At 32.6% G+C, this 27,042-nt stretch overlaps 1 protein-coding gene across 1 annotated transcript in view; it reads right to left on the bottom strand.

Moving 5' to 3' along the window:
• Positions 1-25,601, bottom strand: part of LOC134842824 (uncharacterized) — a 44,586-nt gene extending 18,985 nt beyond the window's left edge. Inside the window, exon 1 of the mRNA XM_063859321.1 lies at positions 25,493-25,601. Coding sequence (XP_063715391.1) covers positions 25,493-25,586 — 94 coding nt within the window. The 5' untranslated portion in view covers positions 25,587-25,601. The remainder of the gene's footprint in view (positions 1-25,492) is intronic.
• Positions 25,602-27,042: the final 1,441 nt, after the last annotated feature.

The raw sequence follows: 27,042 nt of genomic DNA, 5'->3' as shown, positions 1-27,042 counted from the left end.
ACTTGCTTTTGAGACGGGTTGTAACCTCTATTTGAATATGCGTGATACTTTTCTTAGTTTAAACTTCAGTTATTCAAGAAAAGATTGTTTGATGCTTTCAACAAAAAAAGCTGAAAATAAAGCAAAGTCGGAGGATGACCCGGTTGAAGAACCAGAACCCTACTTGGTTTACGTTTAAAAAAACAAGTGAGCAAAAAATGAGTGAAAAAGACTTTCTTGCTTGTCATGGATATATCTTCGATGAGTTTTTGGTTGAACTTGACACTCTCGTTCAATGAAACTAAATTATAATCGATTTTTTTTCCTTTTACTGAGATGCGAATTTCAACGTACATAACATCTTTTCTACGTTTCAAAATAAAGTTGGTTACGTTGGTTACTTGTTATTCAATTGAAATTTTTTTCTACCTAACTTTGATATTTTTGTTACTTTTTATATTACTCAATCTTACCCCTCCTAGTATTTGCCCATTTAGAACAAACCCCCTGTGGGGTGTGAGTTTAGGTGGGGGGCAATGAGGGTTCAGGTGGGGGGAGTTGTTCAGGCGGGGGGTGTTCAGGTTGGGGGGGGGGGGGGGTGTTCAGGTGGGGGGTGTTCAGTGTGGGTGGGTTTACCTGCATGGGTTCAGGTTGGGGGGTGTGGGTTCAGTGGGAGGAAGGGAGCAAAAGGGCAAACGTTAGGGGGATTGGAGGGGAGCTAAGAGGGGCAAACGTTGGGGGGGGGGGGAGCTCAACAGAATCTTTTTGCAAATTGATTTTAGGTTTTGAAATGCATTAGGCCGTACACTCGCTTTGCAAAGTTTCCGCATAACTCACTTGATAAATATTGAAAATTTTGCACGACGCGCGAGACCAAAATAAAGTGGGAAAAAAATCCATTTTAATGTGATTTCCTACTTATTATAAAGTCCATTATAATGGATTCAAAATGAATTATAATGTATTTTCTTGGGAGAAAAAAATGGATTTGAATCCATTTTTAGTCCAATTTTGTTGTCTCAACGTAACATGGGAATCAATTATAATTACAACATTATACCACAAAAATCCATAATAATTGATTTGTTTTCACTTTTCTGCGGGTTGTTTTTGATGAATACATTTTTACAGATTTGATGAATAGAGATATTTCGAAAATTATATATAAAACAATATTAAAAAAGCCCTTTTTTGTTTTACAATGAAAAAGCCAAGTTCACGCGTTAATTCAGTTGGAACTGACAAGCTTTTTAAAGGTTTAACAGTTTATAAAACTTTTTTAAAAGGGTGTCAATTCTAACACATTTGTATGCAACTCTTCAGCACAGGGTGTTTCATAACCTAAGTTATGAAACACCATATATATAAAAAACTGCAGGCCATATTTTTTTTATTATGTTTCCGGGCTAGGCTTTGATGACCTTCAAGCCACAAACACTAATCATTCTAAATTGCTTACCACACCCGCCCAGACAGCGCTCAAGTCATTCAAAATCAGCAAAGAGCATCGAAATACTTTTTACGTATGAAACATTCGGTAAAATTTTGAGGTTAATAAGATAAAAATTTAGTCTAAGGCATTTGATAATAATTAGCTGTAGAGTCTACAATGTATTAAGATCGGGAATAGAAATGGTAAAGTTTCAGTGTTTGGTAAATGGTAAGAGAATTGTAAGAAAATGGTCTTTTTGTGGTTTCTGTTGAAAAGTTTTTTGGCGCGCGTTATCTAATTGATACAAGTTTTTAGTTTGGGTTGTAGAAAGATGTGATTTTGTTGTTTGGGCTCATAGTATGTCAACAGTGATAAGTTTTTGCGCATAAATTGATTTTTTTTTCAAATTTTTTTATCAAAAATTGAGATTAGAAAAATTCAAGATAAGTTTTGATGGTATAATTTAATTTGAGAGATAATTTGTTTCATATGACGTTTTTAATTACTTAGGTTCTGTCTAGCTGAAACTACGCTGAAACCTGTTGAAACTTTGATAAAAAAATTTAGAACAAAAGTCTAAAAATCACAGCCTTGTATGTTAAGATTGCCGCAGTTTGATAATTGAACGGTTTGGTGTGGATTCCATCATGTTGAAATTGTCCCTTTGGATAAAACTCACGGAGTACTTTGTTTGACTGCTCATACAAAGCAACCATAAGTTTCACAGTTCTTCTAGTACTTTTTTGAGTTTTCTGCTATTCAATGCCCTAGTTTCATCTTCAGAACCTTTTGGAACTCGTTTGTTTATTTTTTCGCTGCTAAAATAAACTTATCTTACTTGTTTTCATATCTGCAAAAAGTCAGCATCTCGGTACAGCTAAATTTATAAAACAGTCAAGGCTCCCGCTTATTATACTACTGCAACACATTAGAAGAAAGTTAGAATTTGCATCTGCCTAGAAGAAAGTTTCACAGTTCTTCTAGTACTTTTTTGAGTTTTCTGCTATTCAATGCCCTAGTTTCATCTTCAGAACCTTTTGGAACTCGTTTGTTTATTTTTTCGCTGCTAAAATAAACTTATCTTACTTGTTTTCATATCTGCAAAAAGTCAGCATCTCGGTACAGCTACATTTATAAAACAGTCAAGGCTCCCGCTTATTATACTACTGCAACACATTAGAAGAAAGTTAGAATTTGCATCTGCCTTGATTTGCATCTGATACAGTCATTTATTTAAATTTTTTTTCAGCATGAGCCTAGTATAGCGAGTCTGTGTCCAGATCCACTTCTTTAAATTTACTACTAATGCAGAACTTTTCAACTCCACCTGATACAACTTTTTCACAACCGTATTCTATTCTGATTGAGAGTTCATTGATCGCTTTATGACTTTTTTTTATCGTTCACATATTTGGTGACTGTATGCGTGGACCTATCCTTGATCTGATATCTATAAAAGGAATTACCTGAAAGCATCATGCTTTCTGCTACAACTCCTGACAGAGGGACTTCATCTCCTTCTCTTCTACCATCAATAAGTGACTACAAAAACTCGTTGATGGAGCAAATATGGTAGTCGCATCCCTTTGCTTTGACGACTGTTTTACAAAACAAAAATCCACTTTAAAGCCGTTTTTTTTTCTGTTTACCAAATATGAAAGAAACAGAATATGGATGATTCTTCAAGCACATTTGCAAAGAAAACATTTTTGAAGTTTACGCAACAATGAGTGAAGCGAAAGCCGGAACAGATGCATTTGAAAGGAACAAACACAGATGAAAGGAGAGTGAGAGCTTGCTATTTCAGAAAAATTGTAACTTTCTCAGAAACAAAATGTAACCGAGGGCAAGTGAACATTCATAGATGGAAGAGAAATTTTTTAAGAAAAAAGTTTAAAACAATAGGTTTTGAACCAAGGTTTTATTTAGGTATGGTTAATATAGTTAAAGCATTTATGAACAATAAATCTCCGTTTAACTGTCAATTAACTGAGGGTCAATCAGTGTTTTTTGCTCAAAATTCCATAGTTTTGTTTGTGATTCAGTAGTATTCGTACAGTTTTATAAGAATACGTTCGCTGATAATCTAAGAGGATAATGGAGAATAAGACGTAAAACTAGATATAGAAAAAGATCAAAAAATAGAAAAAAGAATATACGGAACCTACAGGACAGTACATGAATTATCAGTTCTCTACAATTCAACAGTTTGAAAAACTTTTTAAAAACTTTTTCATAGTACCAAGATAGAATTTTGAAATATCACAGATGAAAACAGTTGTTCTCTTTTTTTCTCATGACTTCGAAGAATAGTTTTTGAATAGTACTTCATACTAATTGATCGCTCAAATTTTAGCTAACTTTCTCAACTTTTGTGGACATGCAAGACAGCGTGAAAGAGGTTTTGTGCTGTTGCACAAACTCTTGAAAAACTGCCATGCCCTTTAAAAGCATTGGAAAAAATGTTGGAACAAAACATTTCAAAAAAAACGGAGAAAAAAAATCAAGGGGTAAAAATATTTTAGACAATAGAATTTGAGCTGAAATCAAAATAGTCTTTTTTGTTACGAGGTCTTTTCAATTACTGTTATGAGGACTTTTGACGAAGACCCAGTTTTTGAAACAATTAATTTATCCTATCCACAAGAAGTAGTTCCAACACTTCTATAGATGAAACAGTACTGAGCTTGCATTTGAGACGCGTTGTAATCTCTATTTGAATATGTGTGACACCTATCTTAGCTTAATGCTTCAATTATTCGAGAAAAGACTGTTTGATGCTTTCAACAAACAAAATTAGAAGATAAAGCAAAGTCGGAGGAGGACCCGGATGACGAACCAGAGCCCTACATGATTTCTGGTGTAGGTCAGTTCAGGTGGAGGGGGGTGTTCAGGTGGGGGGGGGGGGGGGGTGTTTACGTTGGGGTGGGTTTAGGTGGGGGGGGGGGGGGAGGCATGGGTTCAGGATGGTGGGTGTGGGTTCAGTGGGGGGAGGGGAGCAAAGGGGCAAACGTTAGGGGGTTTGGAGGGGAGCTAAGAGGGCAAACGTTGGGGGGGGGGAGCTCAACAGAATCTTTTTGCAAATTGATTTTAGGTTTTGAAATGCATTAGGCCGTACACTCGCTTTGCAAAGTTTCCGCATAACTCACTTGATAAATATTGAAAATTTTGCACGACGCGCGAGACCAAAATAAAGTGGGAAAAAAATCTATTTTATTGTGATTTCCTACTTATTATAAAATCCATTATAATGGATTCAAAATGAATTATAATGTATTTTTTTTGGGAGAAAAAATGGATTTGAATCCATTTTTAGTCCAATTTTGTTGTCTGAACGTAACATGGGAATCAATTATAATTACAACATTATACCACAAAAATCCATTATAATCGACTTGTTTTCACTTTTCTGCTGGTTGTTTTTGATGAATACATTTTTACAGATTTGATGAATAGAGATATTTCGAAAATTATATATAAAACAATATTTAAAAAGCACTTTTTGTTTTACAATGCAAAAAACCAAGTTCACGCGTTAATTCAGTTGGAACTGACAAGCTTTTAAAAGGTTTAATAGTTATAAAACTTTTTAAAAGGATGTCATTTTCAACACATTTGTATGCAACTCTTCAGCACAGGGTGTTTCATAACCTAAGTTATGAAACACCATATAGTTAAAAACTGCAGGCCATATTTTTTTGTTATGTTTCCGGGCTAGGCTTTGATGACCTTCAAGCAACAAACACTAATCATTCTAAATTGCTTACCACACCCGCCCAGACAGCGCTCAAGTCATTCAAAATCAGCAAAGAGCATCAAAATACTTTTTATGTATGAAACACTCGGTAAAATTTTGAGGTTAATAAGATAAAATTTAGTCAAAGGCATTTGATAATAAGTGGCTGTAGAGTCTACATTGTATTAAGATCGGGAATAGAAATGGTAATGTTTCAGTGTTTGGTAATTGGTAAGAGAATCGTAAGAAAATGGTCTTTTTGTGGCTTTTGTTGAAAAGTTTTTTGGCGCGCGTTATCTAATTGATACAAGTCTTTAGTTTGGGTTGTAGAAAGATGTGATTTTGTTGTTTGGGCTCATGGTATGTCAACAGTGATAAGTTTTTGCGCAAAAATTGATTTTTTTTTTTCAAATTTTTTTATCAAAAAATTGAGATTAGAAAAATTCAAGATAAGTTTTGATGGTATAATTTATTTTCAGGTATATTTTGTTTCATATGACGTTTTAATTACTTATACTCTGTCTAGCTGAAACTACGCTGAAACCTGTTGAAACTTTGAAAAAAAAATTGGAACAGAAGTCTAAAAATCACAGCCTTGTATGTTAAGATTGCCGCAGTTTGATAGTTGAATGGTTTGGTGTGGATTCCACCATAGTGAAATTGTCTCTTTGGATAAAACTCACGGAGTACTTTGTTTGACTGCTCATACAAAGCAACCATAATTTTCACAGTTCTTTTACTATTTTTTTGAGTTTTCTGCTGTTCTATGCCTTAGTTTCATCTTCAGAACCTTTTGGAACTCGTTTGTTTATTTTTTCGCTGCTTAAATAAACTTATCTTACTTGTTTTCATATCTGCAAAAAGTCAGTATCTCGGTACAGCTAATTTTATAAAACAGTCAAGGCTCCCGCTTATTATACTACTGCAACACATTAGAAGAAAGTTAGAATTTGCATCTGCCTTGAAAGAATCTCTTTTATCTGGTTGGATACAGTCATTTATTCAAAATTTTTTCAGCATGAGCCTAGTATAGCGAGTCTGTGTCCATATACACTTCTTTAAATTTACTACTAATACAAAACTTTTCAACTCCACCTGATAAAAATCTTTCAAAACCGTATTCTATTCTGATTGAGAGTTCATTGAACGCTTTATGACTTTTTTCATCGTTCACATATTTGGTGATTGTATGCGTGGACCTATCCTTGATCTGATATCTATAAAAGGAATTACCTGAAAGCATCATGCTTTCTGCTACAACTCCTGACAGAGGGACCTCATCTCCTTCTCTTCTACCATCAAAAAGTGACTGCAAAAACTCGTTGAAGGAGCAAATATGGTAGTCGCATCTCTTTGCTTTGACAACTGTTTTACAAAAAAAATCCACTTTAAAGCCGATTTTTTTCTGTTTACCAGATATGAAAGGAACAGAATATGGATGATTCTTCAAGCACATTTGCAAAGAAAACATTTTTGAAGTTTACGCAACAATGAGTGAAGCGAAAGCCGGAACAGATGCATTTGAAAGGAACAAACACAGATGAAAGGAGAGTGAGAGCTTGCTATTTCAGAAAAATTGTAACTTTCTCAGAAACAAAATGTAACCGAGGGCAAGTGAACATTCATAGATGGAAGAGAAATTTTTAAAGAAAAAAGTTTAAAACAATAAGTTTTGAACCAAGGTTTTATTTAGGTATGGTTATTATAGTTAAAGCATTTATGAACAACAAAACTCCGTTTAACTTCCAATTAACTGAGGGTCAATCAGTGTTTATTGCTCAAAATTCCATAGTTTTGTTTGTGATTCAGAACAAAATCAGACCATAATTATATTGAGTGGGAAAAACCACAATATCCTAAGTATTCGTACAGTTTTATAAGAATACGTTCGCTGATATTCTAAGAGGATAATGGAGAATAAGACGTAAAACTAGATATAAAAAAAGATTAAAAAATAGAAAAAAGAATATGTGGAACCTACAGGACAGTACATGAATTATCAGTTCTCTACAATTCAACAGTTTGAAAAACTTTTTAAAAACTTTTTCATACTACCAAGGAAGAATTTTGAAATATTACAGATGAAAACAGTTGTTCTATTTTTTTCTCAAGACTTCGAAGAATAGTTTTTGAATAGTACTTCATAGGAATTGATCGCTCAAATTTTAGCTAACTTTCTCAACTTTTGTGGACATGCAAGACAGCGTGAAAGAGGTTGTAATCTCTATTTGAATATGGGTGACACCTATTTTAGCTTAAAGCTTCAATTATTCGAGAAAAGATTGTTTGATGCTTTCAACAAACAAAAGTAGAAAATAAAGCAAAGTCGGAGGATGACCCGGATGAAGAACCAGAGCCTTACATGATTTACGTTAACAATCCAAGTGAGGAAAAAGTGAAAAAAAAGGAAAGTCTTGCTTGCCATGGATATAGTTTCGATGGTTTTTTGGTTGACCTAATTATTGCTGCTTTTTACTGGAAAAAATTTAGTATTTGAACCTAGTCATCGAAACTTGCAGTAGAACCTGGAAAAAGAAGCAGATCTATAAACTAACCTGAAAACTATAGCAAGAAATTTCATCATTCCATCTCGTTAAAACCAATTCAAACAGGAAAACTTTTTCAATAAACTCCAATAATAAGAATAGCCGTTGCAGTGAACACAAACTAGCTCTTGCTCGATCTTTTCATATAAATCTTTTCGACTGTCAGCAATTTGGCAGTACTGAACTTGCTTTTGAGACGGGTTGTAACCTCTATTCGAATATGCGTGATACCTTCCTTAGTTTAAAGCTTTAGTTATTCAAGGAAAGATTGTTTGATGCTTTCAACAAAAAAAGCTGAAAATAAAGCAAAGTCGGAGGATGACCCGGATGAAGAACCAGAGCCCTCCTTGGTTTACGTTAAAAAAACAAGTGAGTAAAAAAATAAGTGAAAAAGAATTTCTTGCTTGCCATGGATATATCTTCGATGAGTTTTTGGTTGAACTTGACACAATCGCTTAGTCAATATAAAGAAAAAGTATAGATATGATGACTTGTTAATAATTGTTTCTACCAAATACCAAACTTTGAATTAAGTTAAATCGAGCTTAACCTAATCGAGCTTAACCTACTGGAAAAAGTTTGGTAGCTGAACCTAATCATCAAAACTTGCAGTGAAACCTGGATGAAGAACCTGTTCTATAAACTTACATGGAATTTATAGCAAGAACTTTCATCATTCCATCTCGTCAAAACCGATTCAAACAGGAAAACTTTTTCAATAAACTCCAATAAGAAGAATCGCCGTTGCAGTGAACACAAACCAGCTCTTGCTCGATCTTTTCATGTAAATTTTTTCAACTTTCAGCAAATTGGCAGTACTGAACTTGCTTTTGAGACGGGTTGTAACCTCTATTTGAATATGCGTGATACCTTCCTTAGTTTAAAGCTTTAGTTATTCAAGGAAAAGTTGTTTGATGCTTTCAACAACAAAAAAGCTGAAAATAAAGCAAAATCCGTGGATGACCCGGATGAAGAACCAGAGCCCTACTTGGCTTACTTTCAAAAAGCAAGTGAGTAAAAAAATGAGTGAAAAAGAATTTCTTGCTTGCCATGGATATATCTTCGATGAGTTTTTGGTTGAACTTGACACAATCGCTCAGTCAATATAAAGAAAAAGTATAGATTTGTTGACTTGTTAATAATTGTTTCTACCAAATACCAAACTTTGAATTAAGTTAAATCGAGCTTAACCTAATTATCGCTGCTTTTTACTGGAAAAAGTTTGATAGCTGAACCTAATCATCAAAACTTGCAGTGAAACCTGGAACAAGAACCTGTTCTATAAACTTACATGGAAATTATAGCAAGAACTTTCATCATTCCATCTCGTCAAAACCGATTCAAACAGAAAAACTTTTTCAATAAACTCCAATAAGAAGAATCGCTGTTGCAGTGAACACAAACCAGCTCTTGCTCGATCTTTTCATGTAAATTTTTTCAACTTTCAGCAGTTTGGCAGTACTGAACTTGCTTTTGAGACGGGTTGTAACCTCTATTTGAATATGCGTGATACCTTCCTTAGTTTAAAGCTTTAGTTATTCAAGGAAAAGTTGTTTGATGCTTTCAACAAAAAAAGCTGAAAATAAAGCAAATTCGGAGGATGACCCGGATGAAGAACCAGAGCCCTACTTGGTTTACGTTGAAAAAGCAAGTGAGTAAAAAAATTAGTGAAAAACAATCAATTTCTTGCTTGCCATGGATATATCTTCGATGAGTTTTTGGTTGAACTTGACAAAATCGTTCAATCAATATAAAGAAAAAGTATAGATTTGTTGACTTGTGAATAATTGTTTCTACCAAATACCAAACTTCGAAATAAATTAATTCAAGCTTGACCTAATTATCGCTGCTTTTTATGGAAAAATTTTAGTAGCTGAACCTAATCATCAAAACATGCAGTGGAACCTGGAAAAGGAACCTGTTCATTAAACTAACATGAAAATTATAGCAAGAACTTTTATCATTCCATCTCGTCAAAACCAAATTAAACAGGAAAATTATTTCAATAAACTCCAATAAGAAGAATAGCCGTTGCAGTGAACAAAAACCAGCTCTTGCTCGATCTTTTAATGTAATTTTGTTAAACTGTCAGCAATTTGGCAGTACTGAACTTGCTTTTGAGATGGGTTGTAACCTCTATTTGAATATGCGTGATACCTTCCTTAGTTTAAAGCTTTAGTTATTCAAGGAAAGATTGTTTGATGCTTTCAACAAAAAAAAAGCTGAAAATAAAGCAAAATCCGTGGATGACCCGGATGAAGAACCAGAGCCCTTCTTGGCTTACGTTCAAAAAGCAAGTGCGTAAAAAAATGAGTGAAAAAGAATTTCTTGCTTGCCATGGATATATCTTCGATGAGTTTTTGGTTGAACTTGACACAATCGCTCAGTCAATATAAAGAAAAAGTATAGATTTGTTGACTTGTTAATAATTGTTTCTACCAAATACCAAACTTTGAATTAAGTTAAATCGAGCTTAACCTAATTATCGCTGCTTTTTACTGGAAAAAATTTGGTAGCTGAACCTAATCATCAAAACTTGCAGTGGAACCTGGAAAAAGAACCTGTTCCTTAAACTAACATGGAAATTATAGCAAGAACTTTTATCATTACATCTCGTCAAAACCAATTCAAACAGGAAAACTTTTTCAATAAACTCCAATAAAAAGAATAGCCGTTGCAGTGAACACAAACCAGCTCTTGCTTGATCTTTTCATGTAAATTTTTTCAATTGTCAGCAATTCGATGTGAAAATTTGAACTTAATTTTATTCGAATGGAAGAATAATTTAGCGAGGACAGCTTGAGATTAGAAAAATTTTCCAAATTTCATTAAAGCAAGTAACGGAAGTGATAATTTTTAAAAAAATTTCTGGAGAATGGAAAAATTTGGAACAGTCGCTAAAAATACTTTTTTTTGAGTTTTCGGGTTCCTAATAATTTGGTGTAATTTTTTTGGGTTTTTTGTTTTTATTTTTGTCTCTGTACTTTCTATTTTGTTTTTATTCAGACCTGAATCAAGAGCAAAAAAGAGAAAAAACAATGCTGCATAATTGAAAACGCGCGAAGTTTCTCTAATCTAGACTGCAAAACAGGATTCAATTACACCCGACCAGTACGGAGACTTTAGGAAAGGCAGTTTATTGGTTCGGACCCTAAATGCATGTGAGTCACCTTTCTTATTTTTGTCCTAAATTGTACACAGAAGATCAAAATTTTTCTTTTCAGTTGTAAAACAGTTAAGAAAGGCAAGATGGATTGTTTTTTGTTCGTAAACTTATTGAAAGAAATTCTGAGCTCAGACTCAATTGGATCTTATTCCTCTGATAAATTTCCTCAACTTACAAAACTTTCTTTCGCAATTACCATCTCAGCTCTAAGCAATATTAGAGGAGAACGAGGTGTCATGATCGCTTTTCTAAGCAAATCTTACTTATTTGGTGAATTTTTGGGTGGAAAAAGATAAGCTTACCCTTTTTCATAAAATAGTAATGGCGATGGTTTTATCATTTCTTCTTTTTAAATTCTTCTTTCACATGAAGATATTTATTTGAAAAAGTTTCATAAACTGTTTTGTAAAAATGCTGTTTTCATTTGAAAATGGAAATTTTTCAAGTGGAAATTTTTTAAGTGAATTGATTTAGGGAATTGACGACAGAAAATGAGATAAAATCAGAATAGTTTTTTTTGTTACGGTTTTTTTTCAATTACTGTTAAGGACACTGATGATGAAGACCCAGTTTTGGAACAATTAAATCATCCTATACACAAAAAGTAGTTCCGACACTTCTCCAGATGAAAGCAGTACTGAGCTTGCATTTGAGACGGTTGTAATATCTATTTGAATATGCGTGGCACCTATCTTAGCTCAAAGCTTCAAATATTCAACGTTAAATGATAAAGCAAAGTTTAATATAAAAAAGGAGTAGAGAGTTTGTTTACTTGACAACAATTGTTTTTACAAATATTAGTCATTCAATGAGAAAACAAAACTTGAGATAAAGAAATAGTAAAGATTTGTTGACCTGTGTTAATTATTTCTACCAAAAACCAAAGTTCGAGTTAAGCTAATTCGAGCTTGACTTAATTATCGCTGCTTTTTTCTGGAAAAATTTTAGTAGCTGAACCTAATCATCAAAACTTGCAGTAGAACCTGGAAAAAGAACCTGTTCTATAATTAACATGGAAAATATAGCAAGAACTTTCATCATTCCATCTCGCCAAAACCAATTCATAGAAGAAAACATTTTCAATTAACTCCAATAAGAAGAATAGCCGTTGCAGTGAAAACAAATTCAGCTTTTGTTCGATCTTTTCATGTAAATCTTTTCAACTGTCAACATTTTGAGGAGTTGAGTTTTTGAACTTAAAATTATTTGGGGTGGAAGATTAATGGTTTTATTAGATACAACTTCTTCTTGCCATCCCTATGTTAAAACAATGAAAGTAATGCAAATCAACGAAACTATCCAAAACTTAAGGAAGAAAGCTTGAGATTAGAAAAGCGTCTCCAAAAGAATGGAAAAAATTGGAACAGTCACTAAAAATACTAGTTCTTTTGAATTTTCGTGTTCCTAATAAATTAGTGTAAAATTTTTTGGGTTTTTTTCTCATTTTTGTCTTTGTACTCTCTATTTTGTTTTTATTCAGACCTAAATCAGGAGCAAAAAAAGAAAAAAATTCATTAAGGAAATTTTTTTCAATTAACTCCAATAAGAAGAATAGGTGTTGCAGTGAACACAAATTCAGCTCTTGCTCAATCTTTTCATGTAAATATTTTCAACTATCAGTAATTCGATGTGAGAATTTGGACTTAATTTTGTTCGGATGGAAGAATAATTTAGTAAAGACAGCTTGAGATTAGAAAAATTTTCCAAATTCCATTAGAGCAAGTAACGGAAAGGATAATTTTGGGAAATTTTTCAGGAGAATGGACAAATTGGAACAGTCGCTAAAAGTACTATTTTTTTTTGTCTTTTCGGGTTCCTAATAATTAGTGTGTTTATTTTGTGATTTTTTCTCATCTTTGTCTCTGTACTAACTATTTTGTTTCTGATCAGATCTAAATCAAGAGCAAAAAAAAGAAAAAAATTCTAAATGAAAACGTTCTTTGCTGGTTCGGACCCTAAATGCATGTGAGTCACCTATATTATTTTTGTCCTGAACTGTACACAGAAGATCAAATTTTTTCTTTTTATTAGTAAAACAGCCAAAGAAGGCGAAGATGGATTGTTTTTTGTTCCTCAGATTCAAGTTCATTGGATCTTATTCCTCTGATAAAGTTCCTCAACTTACAAAAATTTCTTTTGCAAGTATCATCTAAGAGCATTGTAAGAGGAGAACAAGGTATCAAGATTGCTTTTCTAAACAAAACTTTCTCGTATGGTGAGTTTTTGGGCCGAAAAAATAAGCGTACTCTTTTTTAACAAAAAACTAACGGCAAATGTTTTAGCATTTTTTCGTTTCAAATTCTACAGAGAAACTTGACTAATATTCGTGACGAGCTTTTTTTGAAAATTTTTTCTTATTTTTTTGTAAAAATTGCTGTTTTCATTTGAAATTGAAAAGTTTTGCATTAGAAACTTCATAAGTTAATTGATTTAGGTATGTTTTTGTAATTTCATTCTGTTTTTCGAATTTTGTTTTTGAAGTTTCAATAGGTTTCAGCATAATTTCAGCTAGATAGAGCATATATAGTTAAAATGACATATAAAAGTTTTTCTAAATTAAGTCGTATCAATTGAAAATATAGTTAGATCAAGTCTTATCGTGATTTGATATCTTTAGAAATCTATGGAAAAAAATTTCCCAAAAAAAGGTATCAACACAATTGCTATCGCAAAGATATTTTGAAAACAGAAAAAGACTTGAAATCAAAATATTTTTTTTTGTTACGGGGTTTTTTCAATTAATGTTAAGGAGACTTTTTATGAAGACCCAGATTTTGGAACAAATAATTCATACTATACACAAGAATTAGTTCAATAATTCTCTAGATGAAAGCAATACTGAGCTTGCATTTGAGACGGTTTGTACTCTTTATTTAAATATGCGTGACACCTATCTTAGCCTAAAGCTTCATTTATTCAACGAAAGATTGTTTGATGCTTTCAACAAACAAAAGTAGAATATAAAGCAAAGTCGGAGAATGACCCGGATGAAGGAGAAGAGCTTTTCTTGATTTACGTTAACAATCCAAGCGAATGAAAAATCGAGTAAAAGAAAAATTCTTTCTTGCCATGGACATATTTTCGTTGTTTTTAGATTGACACAATCGTTCAATGAAAGAGCTAAAATTAATTTAAAAAAGGAGTAAAGATTTTTTTACTTGAGAAATATTGCTTTTACAATTATCAGTCCTTCAATGAGAAAACAAAAATTAAGATCAAGCAAAAACAAACTAACTCGAGCTTGACCTAATTATTGCTGCTTTTCACTGGAAAAAGTTTAGTCGCTGAACCTAATCATCAAAACTTGTAGTCTAACCTGGAAAAAGAACCGGTTCTATTCGAACGTTTCATCTCGTCAAAATCATTTCATACGGGAAACTTTTTTCAATAAACTCCAATAAGAAGAATAGCCGTTGCAGTGAACACAAATTCAGCTCTCACTCGATCTTTTTATGTAAATCTTTTCGACTATCAGCAATTCGATGTAAGAATTTCAACTTAAATTGATTCGGATGCAAGAATAATTTAGTGAAAACAGCTTGAGATTAGAAAAATTTTCTAAATTCCCTTAGAGCAAGTAACGGAAGTGATAATTTTTGCAACACTCATTTTTATGAAATTTTGGTTTTCTATCAAGTTAGTGTGTTTTTTTTGTAGTTTTTCTCCGTTTTGTCTCTGAACTATCTATTTTGTTATTATTCAGACCTAAATCAAGATCAAAAAAGAAAAAAAACCTGCATAATTGAAAACCCGCGAAATAGTACTAAGTTAGACTATAAAATAGGGTTAAATTACACCCGACCAGTACGGAGACTTTAGGACTGGCACTTCATTGGTTCGGACCCTAATTGCATGCGCGTCACCTATCTTACATTTGTCCTAAATTGTACACAGAAGATCAAATTTTTTCTTTTCATTTGTAAAACAGCTAAGAAAGGCAAAGATGGATTGTTTTTTGCTCGTAAAATTATTGAAAGAATTTCTGAGCTCAGACACTAGTACATTGGATCTTATTCCTCTGATAAAGTTTCTCAACTTAGAAAATCTTCTTTTGCAATCATCATCTCAGCTGTGAGCATTGTTAGAGGAGAACAAGGTATCATGATTGCTTTTATAAACAAAAGTTTCTTGTATGGTAAATTTTTGGGTGGAAAATGTAAGCTTACTCTTTTTTAATAAATTAATAACACCAATTGTTTTAGCATTTCTTCTTTTTAAAATCTTCTTTCACGTGATGAGATTTATTTGAGAAGTTTTTTAAGTGAATTGATTAAACTGTTTTAGTAAATTGAATAATCGGGCGCAGAAAACTTCTGAAGTTTACCATCTGAAACTTGGTATAACACATCTTAATACATTGGTTAACCCTCAATCCCCCTCCCCCTACTATGATCGCCTCGCACATATATACCATGATATTGGTTTTTTCTCAATCTAGTTTTTCTCTTAACCGAAGTTGGTATAGGTCTGCTCGAGACTCGTTGATCGCACCAGATGAGTTTAGGTCTGGGGTGGCCTTCTCTTGGAGCGATTTCGGATAAAAAACACCGCCTTATTTTCGGTCGGATAGGTTCGTGCAAGTTTTTAGTCTAATACTAATCTAAATTAACCCTTATATTTTCACGTTTAAATAGATCTAGTATATTTTTGCGAGGTTAGAGGAGAAAAAGAGGCAACTGATTTCTGAGTTGAATTATTTTTTTTCTGGCTAAAAGTATGAATTGTTTCAGTTTTTTAAATTATCATAAACTTTAGTAATGGATCATGATTGATTAGTTCCAAATGCTTAGCAGTAATAAATATTAGAGTATAGATAAATACATGTTTGAACTGGTTCCAAATTCGATCTCAGATATTAGGTTTCATATCTGTTGTTATTCAGAATTTTTTGAGCAGTCTGGTCATAATGATGTAATGCAATCTCTCCGCTCTCAGAAACAGTTAACGCGGAAAATTTGATGAAACAACTTTAGCCGGTAGCTTAGTAAACAGAGAAATCCGACCGTTTTTAATTCACAAAAAAAAACTTTTTTAAGTTTTTTTTGTGCGGGGAGCAATGACGAAATTCTTAACAACTTTAAATTAGACAAAATCGACTACAGTTGTTTCAAAAAATGGAAAGAAAACAAAAGTCGAAATCAGTTTTTAACTTTTTTGAATAAAAATTCCAAAATCCGTTGAAAATTCTGAATAAGTGTAAGTACAAATAATATAGCTTGAAACGCTTTTTTTGTCAAATATCAATACTGCCGCTCGATGGCCTTACTCTCCTGAAGTTCCTTGCAAACGATGTAAAGAAAAAACCTACACATTGGTACAAATTTAGTTCATTATGAATAGTAGCCAGCAGTTTTTTCGAAATAGGCATAGAAGTATAAGACGAGAAAAAAAAATGTTCAAAAACGTTTAATTTTTTGGCATAATTTTTTTCGTGTGGCATTTTTTTTGCCAAATGAGCGGTAAATAAATCCCACGAAACTAGTTTTTGGAACAATTAATTCATCCTATACACAAGAAGTAGATCCAAGACTTCTCTAGATGAAAGCAGTACTGAGTTTGCATTTGAGACGTGTTGTAATCTCTTCTTGAATGACCCGGATGAACAACCCGAGCCTTACGTGATTTACGTTAACAACCCAAGTGAGTAAAAAAATGAGTTAAAAAGAAAAACTTGCTTGCCATGGATTTAGTTTCAAGGTTTTTTAAACTTAGGATAAAGCAAAAGTAAAAGATTTGTTACTTGTGAATAATAATTTCTACCAAATACCAAAGTTTGAATTAAACTAATTCGAGCTTGACCTAATTATTGCTGCTTTTTGCTGGAAAAATTTTAGTAGCTGAACCTAAAAATCAAAACTTGCAGTGGAACCTGGAAAAAGAACCTATTCTATAACCTAACACGGAAATTATAGCAAGAACTCTTATCATTCAATCTCGTCAAAACCAAATTAAACAGGAAAACTTTTTCAATAAACTCCAATAAGAAAAATAGCCGTAGCAGTGAACACAAATTTAGCTCTTGCTCTATCTTTTCAAGTAAATGTTTTCAATTATCAGCAATTCGATGTGAGAATTTCAATTTAATTTGATTCGGTTGGAAGAATAATTTAGTGAAGACAGCTTGAGATTAGAAAAACTTTCCAAATTCCCTCAGAGCAAGTAACGGAAGTGATAATTTTGGGAAAATTTTCAGGATACTGGACAAGTTTGGAACAGTCGCTAAAATACTCATTTTCATGAATTTTTGGTTTTCTATCAAGTTAGTGTGTTTTTGGAACAATTATTTCATCCTATACACGAGGAGTAGCTCCAACACTTCTCTAGGTGAAAGCAGTGGACAAGTTTGAAACAGTCGCTAAAAATACTCATTTTTTTGATTTTTCGGATTCCTATTAAAAGAATTTGTTTTGATCCTATTTGAGGCTTTGAGGATTTGAACATACAATTGTTCGGCGTGGAAGAACCATGTTTTCATTAGATACAACTTCGCCTTGTCATCTCTATGTTAAAACAATGAAAGTAATGAAAATCAACGAAATTATCCAGTACTTAGTGAAGAAAGCTTGAGATTAGAAAAAAGTTTGCAAGAGAATGGAAAAATTTGGAACAGTCGCTAAAAATACTCTTTTTTTTTTAATTGTTGGCTTCCTAATAAATTAGTGTACATTTTTTTCTCATTTTTGTCTCTGTACTATCTATTTAGTTTTTATTCGTTTTTGACCTAAATCAGGAGCAAAAAAGAAAAAATTTCTTTGAGGGAATTTTTTTATATAAACTCCAATAAGAAGAATAGCCGTTGCAGTGAACACAAAGTCAGCTCTTGCTCGATTTTTTCATGTAAATTTTTTCAACTAGCAGCAGTTTGGCAGAACTGAACTTGCTTTTGAGACGGGTTGTAACCTCTATTTGAATATGCGTGATACCTTCCTTAGTTTAAAGCTTTAGTTATTCAAGGAAAAGTTGTTTGATGCTTTCAACAAAAAAAAGCTGAAAATAAAGCAAAATCCGTGGATGACCCGGATGAAGAACCAGAGCCCTACTTGGCTTACGTTCAAAAAGCAAGTGAGTAAAAAAATGAGTTAAAAAATTCTTGCTTGCCATGGATATAGTTTCAAGGTATAGATTTATTTACTTGAGAAAAAGTGTTTTTACAACTAGCAGTTTTTTAATGAGAAGCTAAAACTTAAGATAAAGCAAAAGTAAAAGATTTGTTGACTTGTGATTAATTATTCCTACCAAATACCGAAGTTCGAACTAAACTAATTCGAGCTTGACCTAATTTTTGCTGCCTTTTACTGGAAAAACTTTAGTAGCTGAACCTAAAAAAATATTTACTTGAAGTGGACCTAATTATCGCCGCTTTTTACTGGAAAAATTTTAGTAGCTGAACCTAAAAATCAAAATTTGCAGTGTAACCTGGAAAAAGAACCTATTCTATAAACTAACAAGGAAATTATAGCAAGAACTATCATCATTCTATCTCTTCAAAACCAATTCGTAAGGGAAAATTTTTTCAATAAACTCCAATAAGAAAAACAGCCGTAGCAGTGAACACAAATTCAGCTCTTGCTCGATCTTTTCATGTAAAGCTTTTCAACTATCAGCAATTCTATGTGAGAGTTTGAACTTAATTTTATTCGGATGGAAGGAAAATTTAGTGAAGACAGCTTGAGATTATAAAAAATGGGACAAGTTTGAAACAGTCGTTAAAAATACTCATTTTTTTGATTTTTCGGATTCCTATTAAAAGAATTTGTTTTGATCCTATTTGAGGCTTTGAGGATTTGAACATACAATTGTTCGGCGTGGAAGAATCATGTTTTCATTAAATACAACTTTGCCTTGTCATCTCTATGTTAAAACAATGAAAGTAATGCAAATCAACGAAATTATCCAGTACTTAGTGAAGAAAGCTTGAGATTAGAAAAGTGTTTGCAAGAGAATGGAAAAATTTGGAACAGTCGCTAAAAATACTCTTTTTTTTTTAATTGTTGGCTTCCTAATAAATTAGTGTACATTTTTTTCTCATTTTTGTCTCTGTACTATCTATTTCGTTTTTATTCGTTTTTGACCTAAATCAGGAGCAAAAAAGAAAAAATTTCTTTGAGGGAATTTTTTTATATAAACTCCAATAAGAAGAATAGCCGTTACAGTGAACACAAAGTCAGCTCTTGCTCAATTTTTTCATGTAAATTTTTTCAACTAGCAGCAATTCGATTTGAAAATTTGAACTTATTTTTATTCGGATGGAAGAATAATTTAGTGAAGACAGCTTGAAAATAGGAAAATTTTCGAAATTCCATAAGAGCAAGTAAGGGAAGTGACAATAGAAAATGAGTTGAAATCAAAATAGTTTTTTTTGTTAACAGCTAAGAAAGGCAAAGATGTTTTGTTTTTTGTTCGTAAAATTATTGAAAGAATTTCTGAGCTCAGACTCAAGTACACTGGATCTTATTCCTCTGACAAAGTCCCTCAACTTACAAAATCTTCTTTTGCAAGTATCATCTCAGCTGTAAGCATTGTTAGAGGATTGGTTTTCTAAACAAAACTTTCTTGTATGGGGAGTTTTTGGGCCGAAAAAGTTCAGCGTACTCTTTTTTAACAAAAAAGTAACGGCGAATGTTTTAGCATTTCTTCGTTTCGAATTCTACAGAGAAACTTGACTAATATTCATGACGAGGTTTTTTTGAAAACTTTTCCTTAATTTTTTTTGTAAAAATTGCTGTTTTCATGGGAAAACTGGAAATTTTTGCATTAGAAACTTTGTAGGTGAAATGATTTAGGTATTTTTTTTTGTAATTTCATTCTTTTTTTCGGAAATTTTTTTTTTGAAGTTTCAATAGGTTTCAGCATACTGACAAAAAAGTTAGATCAAGTATTCTCGTGATTTGATATCTTTAGAAATGTATGGATGAAAAAATTTTCCGAAAAAAAGGTATCAGCACAATTGCTCTCGCAAAGACAATAGAAAATGAGTTGAAATCAAAATAGTTTTTTTTTGTTACGGAGTTTTTTCAATCACTGTTAAGGAGACTTTTGATGAAGACCTAGTTTTTGTTTCCAAGAAGTGGTTCCAACACCTCTCTAGATGAAAGCAATACTAAGCTTGCATTTGAGACGGGTTGTAATCTCTATTTAAATATGCGTGACAGCTATTTTAATCTAAATTAATTTGATGTGAGAATTTCAACTTAAAATGATTCGGATGAAAGAATAACTTAGTTCAACTTAAAATGATTCGGATGGAAGAATAACTCCCTAAGAGCAAGTAACGGAAGTGATAATTTTCGGTTTTCTATTAAGTAAGTGTGTTTTTAGGGTAGTTTTTCACATTTTTGTCTCTGTACTATCAATTTTGTTTTTATTCAGACCTAAATCAAAAGCAAAAAAGAAAAAAAGCTGCATAATTGAAAACCCGCGAAATTTTTCTAACCTAGACTGTAAAATAGGGTTCAATTACACCCGACCAGTACGGAGACTTTAGGAATGGCACTTTATTGGTTCGGACCCTAAATGCATGCGCGTCACCTATCTTATGTTAGCCTAAATTGTACACAAAAGATCAATTTTTTTCTTTTCAGTTGTAAAACAGCTAAGAAAGGCAAAGATGGTTTGTTTTTTGTTCGTAAAATTATTGAAAGAATTTCTGAGCTCAGACTCAAGTACAATGGATTTCATTCCTCTGATAAAGTCCCTCAACTTACAAAATCTTCTTTTGCAAGTATCATCTCAGCTGTAAGCATTGTTAGAGGATTGCTTTTCTAAACAAAACTTCCTTGTATGGGGAGTTTTTGGGCCAAAAAAGTTAAACGTACTCTTTTTTAACAAAAAAGTAACAGCGAATGTTTTAGAATTTCTTCGTTTCGAATTCTACAGAGAAACTTGACTAATATTCATGACGAGGTTTTTTTGAAAACTTTTCCTTAATTTTTTTGTAAAAATTGCTGTTTTCATGGGAAAACTGGAAATTTTTGCATTAGAAACTTTGTAGGTGAAATGATTTAGGTATTTTTTTTTGTAATTTCATTCTTTTTTTTCGGAAATTTTTTTTTTGAAGTTTCAATAGGTTTCAGCATACTGACAAAAAAGTTAGATCAAGTATTCTCGTGATTTGATATCTTTAGAAATGTATGGATGAAAAAATTTTCCGAAAAAAAGGTATCAGCACAATTGCTCTCGCAAAGACAATAGAAAATGAGTTGAAATCAAAATAGTTTTTTTTTGTTACGGAGTTTTTTCAATCACTGTTAAGGAGACTTTTGATGAAGACCTAGTTTTTGTTTCCAAGAAGTGGTTCCAAAACCTCTCTAGATGAAAGCAATACTAAGCTTGCATTTGAGACGGGTTGTAATCTCTATTTAAATATGCGTGACAGCTATTTTAATCTAAATTAATTTGATGTGAGAATTTCAACTTAAAATGATTCGGATGAAAGAATAACTTAGTTCAACTTAAAATGATTCGGATGGAAGAATAACTCCCTAAGAGCAAGTAACGGAAGTGATAATTTTCGGTTTTCTATTAAGTAAGTGTGTTTTTAGGGTAGTTTTTCACATTTTTGTCTCTGTACTATCAATTTTGTTTTTATTCAGACCTAAATCAAAAGCAAAAAAGAAAAAAAGCTGCATAATTGAAAACCCGCGAAATTTTTCTAACCTAGACTGTAAAATAGGGTTCAATTACACCCGACCAGTACGGAGACTTTAGGAATGGCACTTTATTGGTTCGGACCCTAAATGCATGCGCGTCACCTATCTTACGTTAGCCTAAATTGTACACAAAAGATCAATTTTTTTCTTTTCAGTTGTAAAACAGCTAAGAAAGGCAAAGATGGTTTGTTTTTTGTTCGTAAAATTATTGAAAGAATTTCTGAGCTCAGACTCAAGTACAATGGATTTCATTCCTCTGATAAAGTCCCTCAACTTACAAAATCTTCTTTTGCAAGTATCATCTCAGCTGTAAGCATTGTTAGAGGATTGCTTTTCTAAACAAAACTTCCTTGTATGGGGAGTTTTTGGGCCAAAAAAGTTAAACGTACTCTTTTTTAACAAAAAAGTAACAGCGAATGTTTTAGAATTTTTTCGTTTCAAATTCTACAGAGAAACTTGACTAATATTTATGAGGAGCTTTTTTTTGAAACTGGAAATTTTTGCATTAGAAACTTTATAGGTGAAATGATTTAGGTATTTTTTTTTTGTAATTTCATTCTTTTTTTCGAATTTTTTTTAGAAGTTTCAATAGGTTTCAGCATAGTTTTAGCTAGATAGAACATAAGTAGTTAACACTACATATAAAACATTTTATAACTCAAGTCATATCAACTGACAATAAAGTTAGATCAAGTACTCTCGTGATTTGATATCTTTAGAAATGTATGGATGAAAAAATTTCCCAAAAAAAGGTATCAACACAATTGCTCTCGCAAAGATAATTCGACAATAGAAAATGAGTTGAAATCAAAATAGTTTTTTTTGTTACGGGGTTTTTTCAATCACTGTTAAGGAGACTTTCGATGAAGACCTAGTTTTTGTTTCCAAGAAGTGGTTCCAACACCTCTCTAGATGAAAGCAATACTGAGCTTGCATTTGAGACGGGTTGTAATCTCTATTTAAATATGCGTGACAGTTATTTTAATCTAAATTAATTTGATGTGAGAATTTCAACTTAAAATGATTCGGATAGAAGAATAACTTTCCAAATTCCCTCAGAGCAAGTAACGGAAGTAATAATTTTCGGTTTTCTATTAAATTAGTGTGTTTTTATGGTAGTTTTTTTCATTTTTGTCTCTGTACTATCAATTTTGTTTTTATTCAGACCTAAATCAAAAGCCTAGACTGTAAAATAGGGTTCAATTACACCCGACCAGTACGGAGACTTTAGGAATGACTTTTTATTGGTTCGGACCCTAAATGCATGCGCGTCACCTATCTTTAGTTATCCTAAATTGTACACAGAAGATCACATTTTTTCTTTTCAGTTGTAAAACAGCTAAGAAAGGCAAAGATGGATTGTTTTTTGTTCGTAAAATTATTGAAAAAATTCCTGAGCTCAGACTCAAGTACACTGGATCTTAATCCTCTGATAAAGTCCGTCAACTTACAAAATCTTCTTTTGCAATTATCATCTCAGCTGTAAGCATTGTTAGAGGAGAACAAGTTATCATGATTGCTTTTCTAAACAAAACTTTCTCTTTTTTAATAAAATATTAACAACGATTATTTTAGCATTTCTTCTTTTTAAAATCTTCTTTCACTTGATGAGATTTATTTGAGAAGTTTTGTAAGTGAATTGATTAAACTGTCTTAAAAAATGGAATAATCGGGCGCAGAAAATTTCTGAAATTTACCATCTGAAACTTGGTATAACACATCTTAATACATTGGTTAACCCTCAATTACCCTCCCTCTTCTCTGATCGTCTCGCTTATATATACAATGTTATTGGTTTTTTTTTTCAATCCAGTTTTTTTCTTAACCAAAATTAGTATAGGTCTGCTCGAGACTCGTTGGTCGCACCAGATGAGTTTAGGTCTGGGGTGGCCTTCTCTTAAAGCGATTTTGGATAAAAAAACACCGCCTTATTTTCGGCCGAATAGTTTTGTGCAACTTTTTAGTCTAATACCAATCCAAATTTACCCTTATATTTCCACGTTTAATATATTTTTGCGAGGTTAGAGGAGAGAAAGAGGCAACTGATTTCCGAGTTGAATTATCTTTTTTCTGGCTGAAAGTCTGAATAGTTTCAGCTTTTTAAATTATCATAAATTTTAGTAGAGAATCATGATTGATTAGTTCTAAATGTTTTACAGTGATAAACATCAGAGTATATGATAAATACTTGTTTGAACTATCATATCTGCTGGTTTCATAAGGTTTCATATCTAATGTTATTCAGACTTATTTGAGCAGTCTTGTCATAATGATGTATTGCAATCTCTCCGCTGTCAGAAACACGCCTACACACTGCTACAAATTTAGTTCATTATGAACAGTAGTCAGCAGTTTTTTCGAAATAGGCATAAGTATAAAAAAAGGGAAAATAATGTTCAAAAACTTTTAATTTTTTTTGTGGAATTTTTTTCGCCAAAGAGCGGTAAATAAATCCTACGTAACTAGTTTTTGGAATAATTAATTCATCCTAAACACAAGAAGTAGTTCCAACACTTCTCTAGATGAAAGCAGTACTTAGCTTGTATTTGAGACGGGTTGTAATGTCGATTTGAATATGCGTGACACCTATCTTAGCTTAAAGCTTCAATTATTCAAGGAAAGATTGTTTGATGATTTCAACAAACAAAACTAGAAAATAAAGCAAAGTCGGAGGATGACCCGGATGAAGAACCAGGGCCTTACGTGATTTTACCTTTCGTGAAATAAGCGGTAAATAAATCCTACGAAAGTAGTTTTGCTGGAGTAAAAGCAAGCTTTTAACCGCTCGAAAAACTTTTTCTGGACTAAATTTTTTGATACAGTTATCTATTTCAGTAGTCGGAATAGAAGTAGGAAAAAATAATGTTTGATCGATGTGTTCCCTTTTCTCAAACTACCACGCACTGTGAATAAGAATAGATTAAAACAATGATGTTGTTTTAAAAGAGCAATGGCGTGAAAAAAAATGATACTGTTGTGTTCATTTGAGTTCAGGACCGGGGTAGCCTTGTCAGTCGATGTACATTTTGGGTTTGTTTCTAAACTCTACATATAAAACTCTACCCGATTCTCAATATTTACCCGATTCTCACTGAAAAATACTTGAAAAAATGTGAATTCATCTCAGTATAGCAAAAATTTTGAAGTTTTTCAGTTTTGAAGTTTTTCATTGTAACCATTGACGAAAAAAAATGAGGAAGGTTCAAATCGTGAACATCTTTTTTTTTTTAAATTTTCAATTTACCTTGACAAAAATCTGTTAAAAGACACTTAAAACGTGTAAAATGATGAAGTTTGGGCAGATGGCAAGTCTTATAGAATTGAATTTTTTGCTCAATCGTAAGCTATTCTCTGTCTTAATTCATTAAAATTCTAATACTAGTTTTAATAAATAGGGAAACCTATTCACTGTCTTAATACATGGAAAATTTTTTGGCATTACGAGGCCAAACTGTGCACTGGATAAGAGCACAATTTTGTGTCTGTATGTTCCTGGATTCCAGAGACAAGTCTTTAAACACGTTAAAATTTTGTCGGAACAATCAAAGAGAAGGAAAGAACAAAAGAAGAACAAAGGGAGCGTCCTTGTAGCGGAATCCACTTACAATGCACAAAATGCACAGTTTGGCCTCGTAATGGGCGGCAAAAATTTTCTGAAACTTGCCATCTGAAACATCTTATTACATATCTGGGAGATTCTATTCCCTATCTTTAAAAATGGGGTCTACCATTCTCAACCCCCTTCGCCCACTCTGGTAGCTTATTATTTGTTTCGTCATGTTATTGGTTTTTTCTCAATCAAGGTTTTTTCTTGCTTTTTAAAATATACTTTTTAAAAATTATTGATTTATCAAAATAGTGCAAAGTGTCAGCAGGAACAAAACCCTACAGGAAGGGGCGTCCGAACCAATAGCCCCCCACCGCCCCAATCCGCTGATGCTTTTTTTCTTTTTTTTAATGATCTGCAGAAATGAAATTTCTCACCTGCAATCTCAGCGCAATTTGTAGACAAGTAAGCAAAGCAAGCTGAAACAAGCGTATAACCAAACACGATAAAATGAACGTTGCAGCTTGGCATGGTTTGTTCACCTGATGATTGATACGAATGAATGATGTGTATAGCGGCGATTAGAATTGTAGTCCCGCAAATGGGAACATTGAAAACATCGAAGTCTTTTCCTGTTCTGGAACTACGTGTTTGGAATATACGGACTAAAAAGTACAGGCAACGAGCACTCGCAAAAACGCCGAGAACATCTTTTATAATTTCATGGAAAAGTACAGCCATATTTAAGCCAAAGCTGATGATTCGATGTAATCAAAAATAGAATCGTAGATGAATTAACAATTGATAATAATTTTATTTAAAAGATTATGAGAATTCTGCAAGTTAAGGATATTCTGTCAAGCTGATTTTTTTTGTTCTCAGTTTGAAAACGACAAATTAAACGACAAAAGCCGACTAAAAGCAGAAACAACGATGTGTATCAAAATATAAAAGCAGAAGTATGATGAATCGAGTGAATCGAATTTCTAAACTTCCTACTTTGAAACTACAAAGATATGACTATAAAATTTATCCATTCAAAAAGTACCATCCATAAAATAAGCAGGGAGACTTTAAGGAGCTTTTTGTTGGCTTTAATCACATTAACCAACGTCAATTTCAAAAGAAGTTGAAGAAATACAATCTTAATAAATTCATTTTTCTTCATACTTTTGAATTCAAAAAGAAAACAAGTTTCAGTTAGTTTCATTTGATTGGTTTGTTAATACCGTTAAGTACGCAGGTTTTGTTTCGGGTACAACAGCGGCGCTGAAAAAACAATTGAAAAAAGGAACGCTAGAATAAGGCTAGCTCCTCCTCTTTCTCTCAATTCTATCGCGCGTAAAATGTAAAACGCCAATCATCAAAATGAGCTCAATTTTTAGATTTTGAACAAGGGCTCCGTGAGCCACATTTTTAGGCATTTCTGTTATTTTCTCAAAACTCTCCCATGTATAACATTCAAACATTTTCTAAAAGTAACGGCATTTAGGTCAGAAAAGCGTTTGAGTTACCAGAGAAAACAGTATTTCCCAATTTTTTTTTCATTAAAGAATTAGTGACTAGCTTTTTTTCAATTTATGGAATCAAATGAGAAGGATACATTCAGAATTTTGTTTCTTAGTTTATTTATGTTTTATGACAAAACGACTAATTGTCTCATTAAGATTAGGGCAAACTGTTTTTGCTGTTTTTTCCCGAATTTTACCATGTTTTAAGGAAAAAAACAAAAGTCAGATACGCAGTTCTGTTGAATCAACAGTGTTCAACAGTGCCGCAGAAGTTCTGTTTATGAATTATTCGCAATTTTGCATGAATTAAGTTTTGTTTTGAGCAAAAACCGAGAAAAAATTTGTTAATTTGGTAACTTTATTCAAATTTGCCAAAGCCGCGCCAGGAAAATTTATGTTTGTTGCCTTTTCAACATGACCCATTTTTGCCTTTTCAACTTCCAAGCTGACAGATTCCATTATATAAACTGACGACA

This window comes from Symsagittifera roscoffensis, chromosome 3 (genome assembly GCF_963678635.1).
Source record: "Symsagittifera roscoffensis chromosome 3, txSymRosc1.1, whole genome shotgun sequence".
Classification (NCBI taxonomy): Eukaryota; Metazoa; Xenacoelomorpha; order Acoela; family Convolutidae; genus Symsagittifera; species Symsagittifera roscoffensis.
Note: the sequence above shows the minus strand (reverse complement) of the source record. Positions and strands in the feature narration are given on the sequence as shown.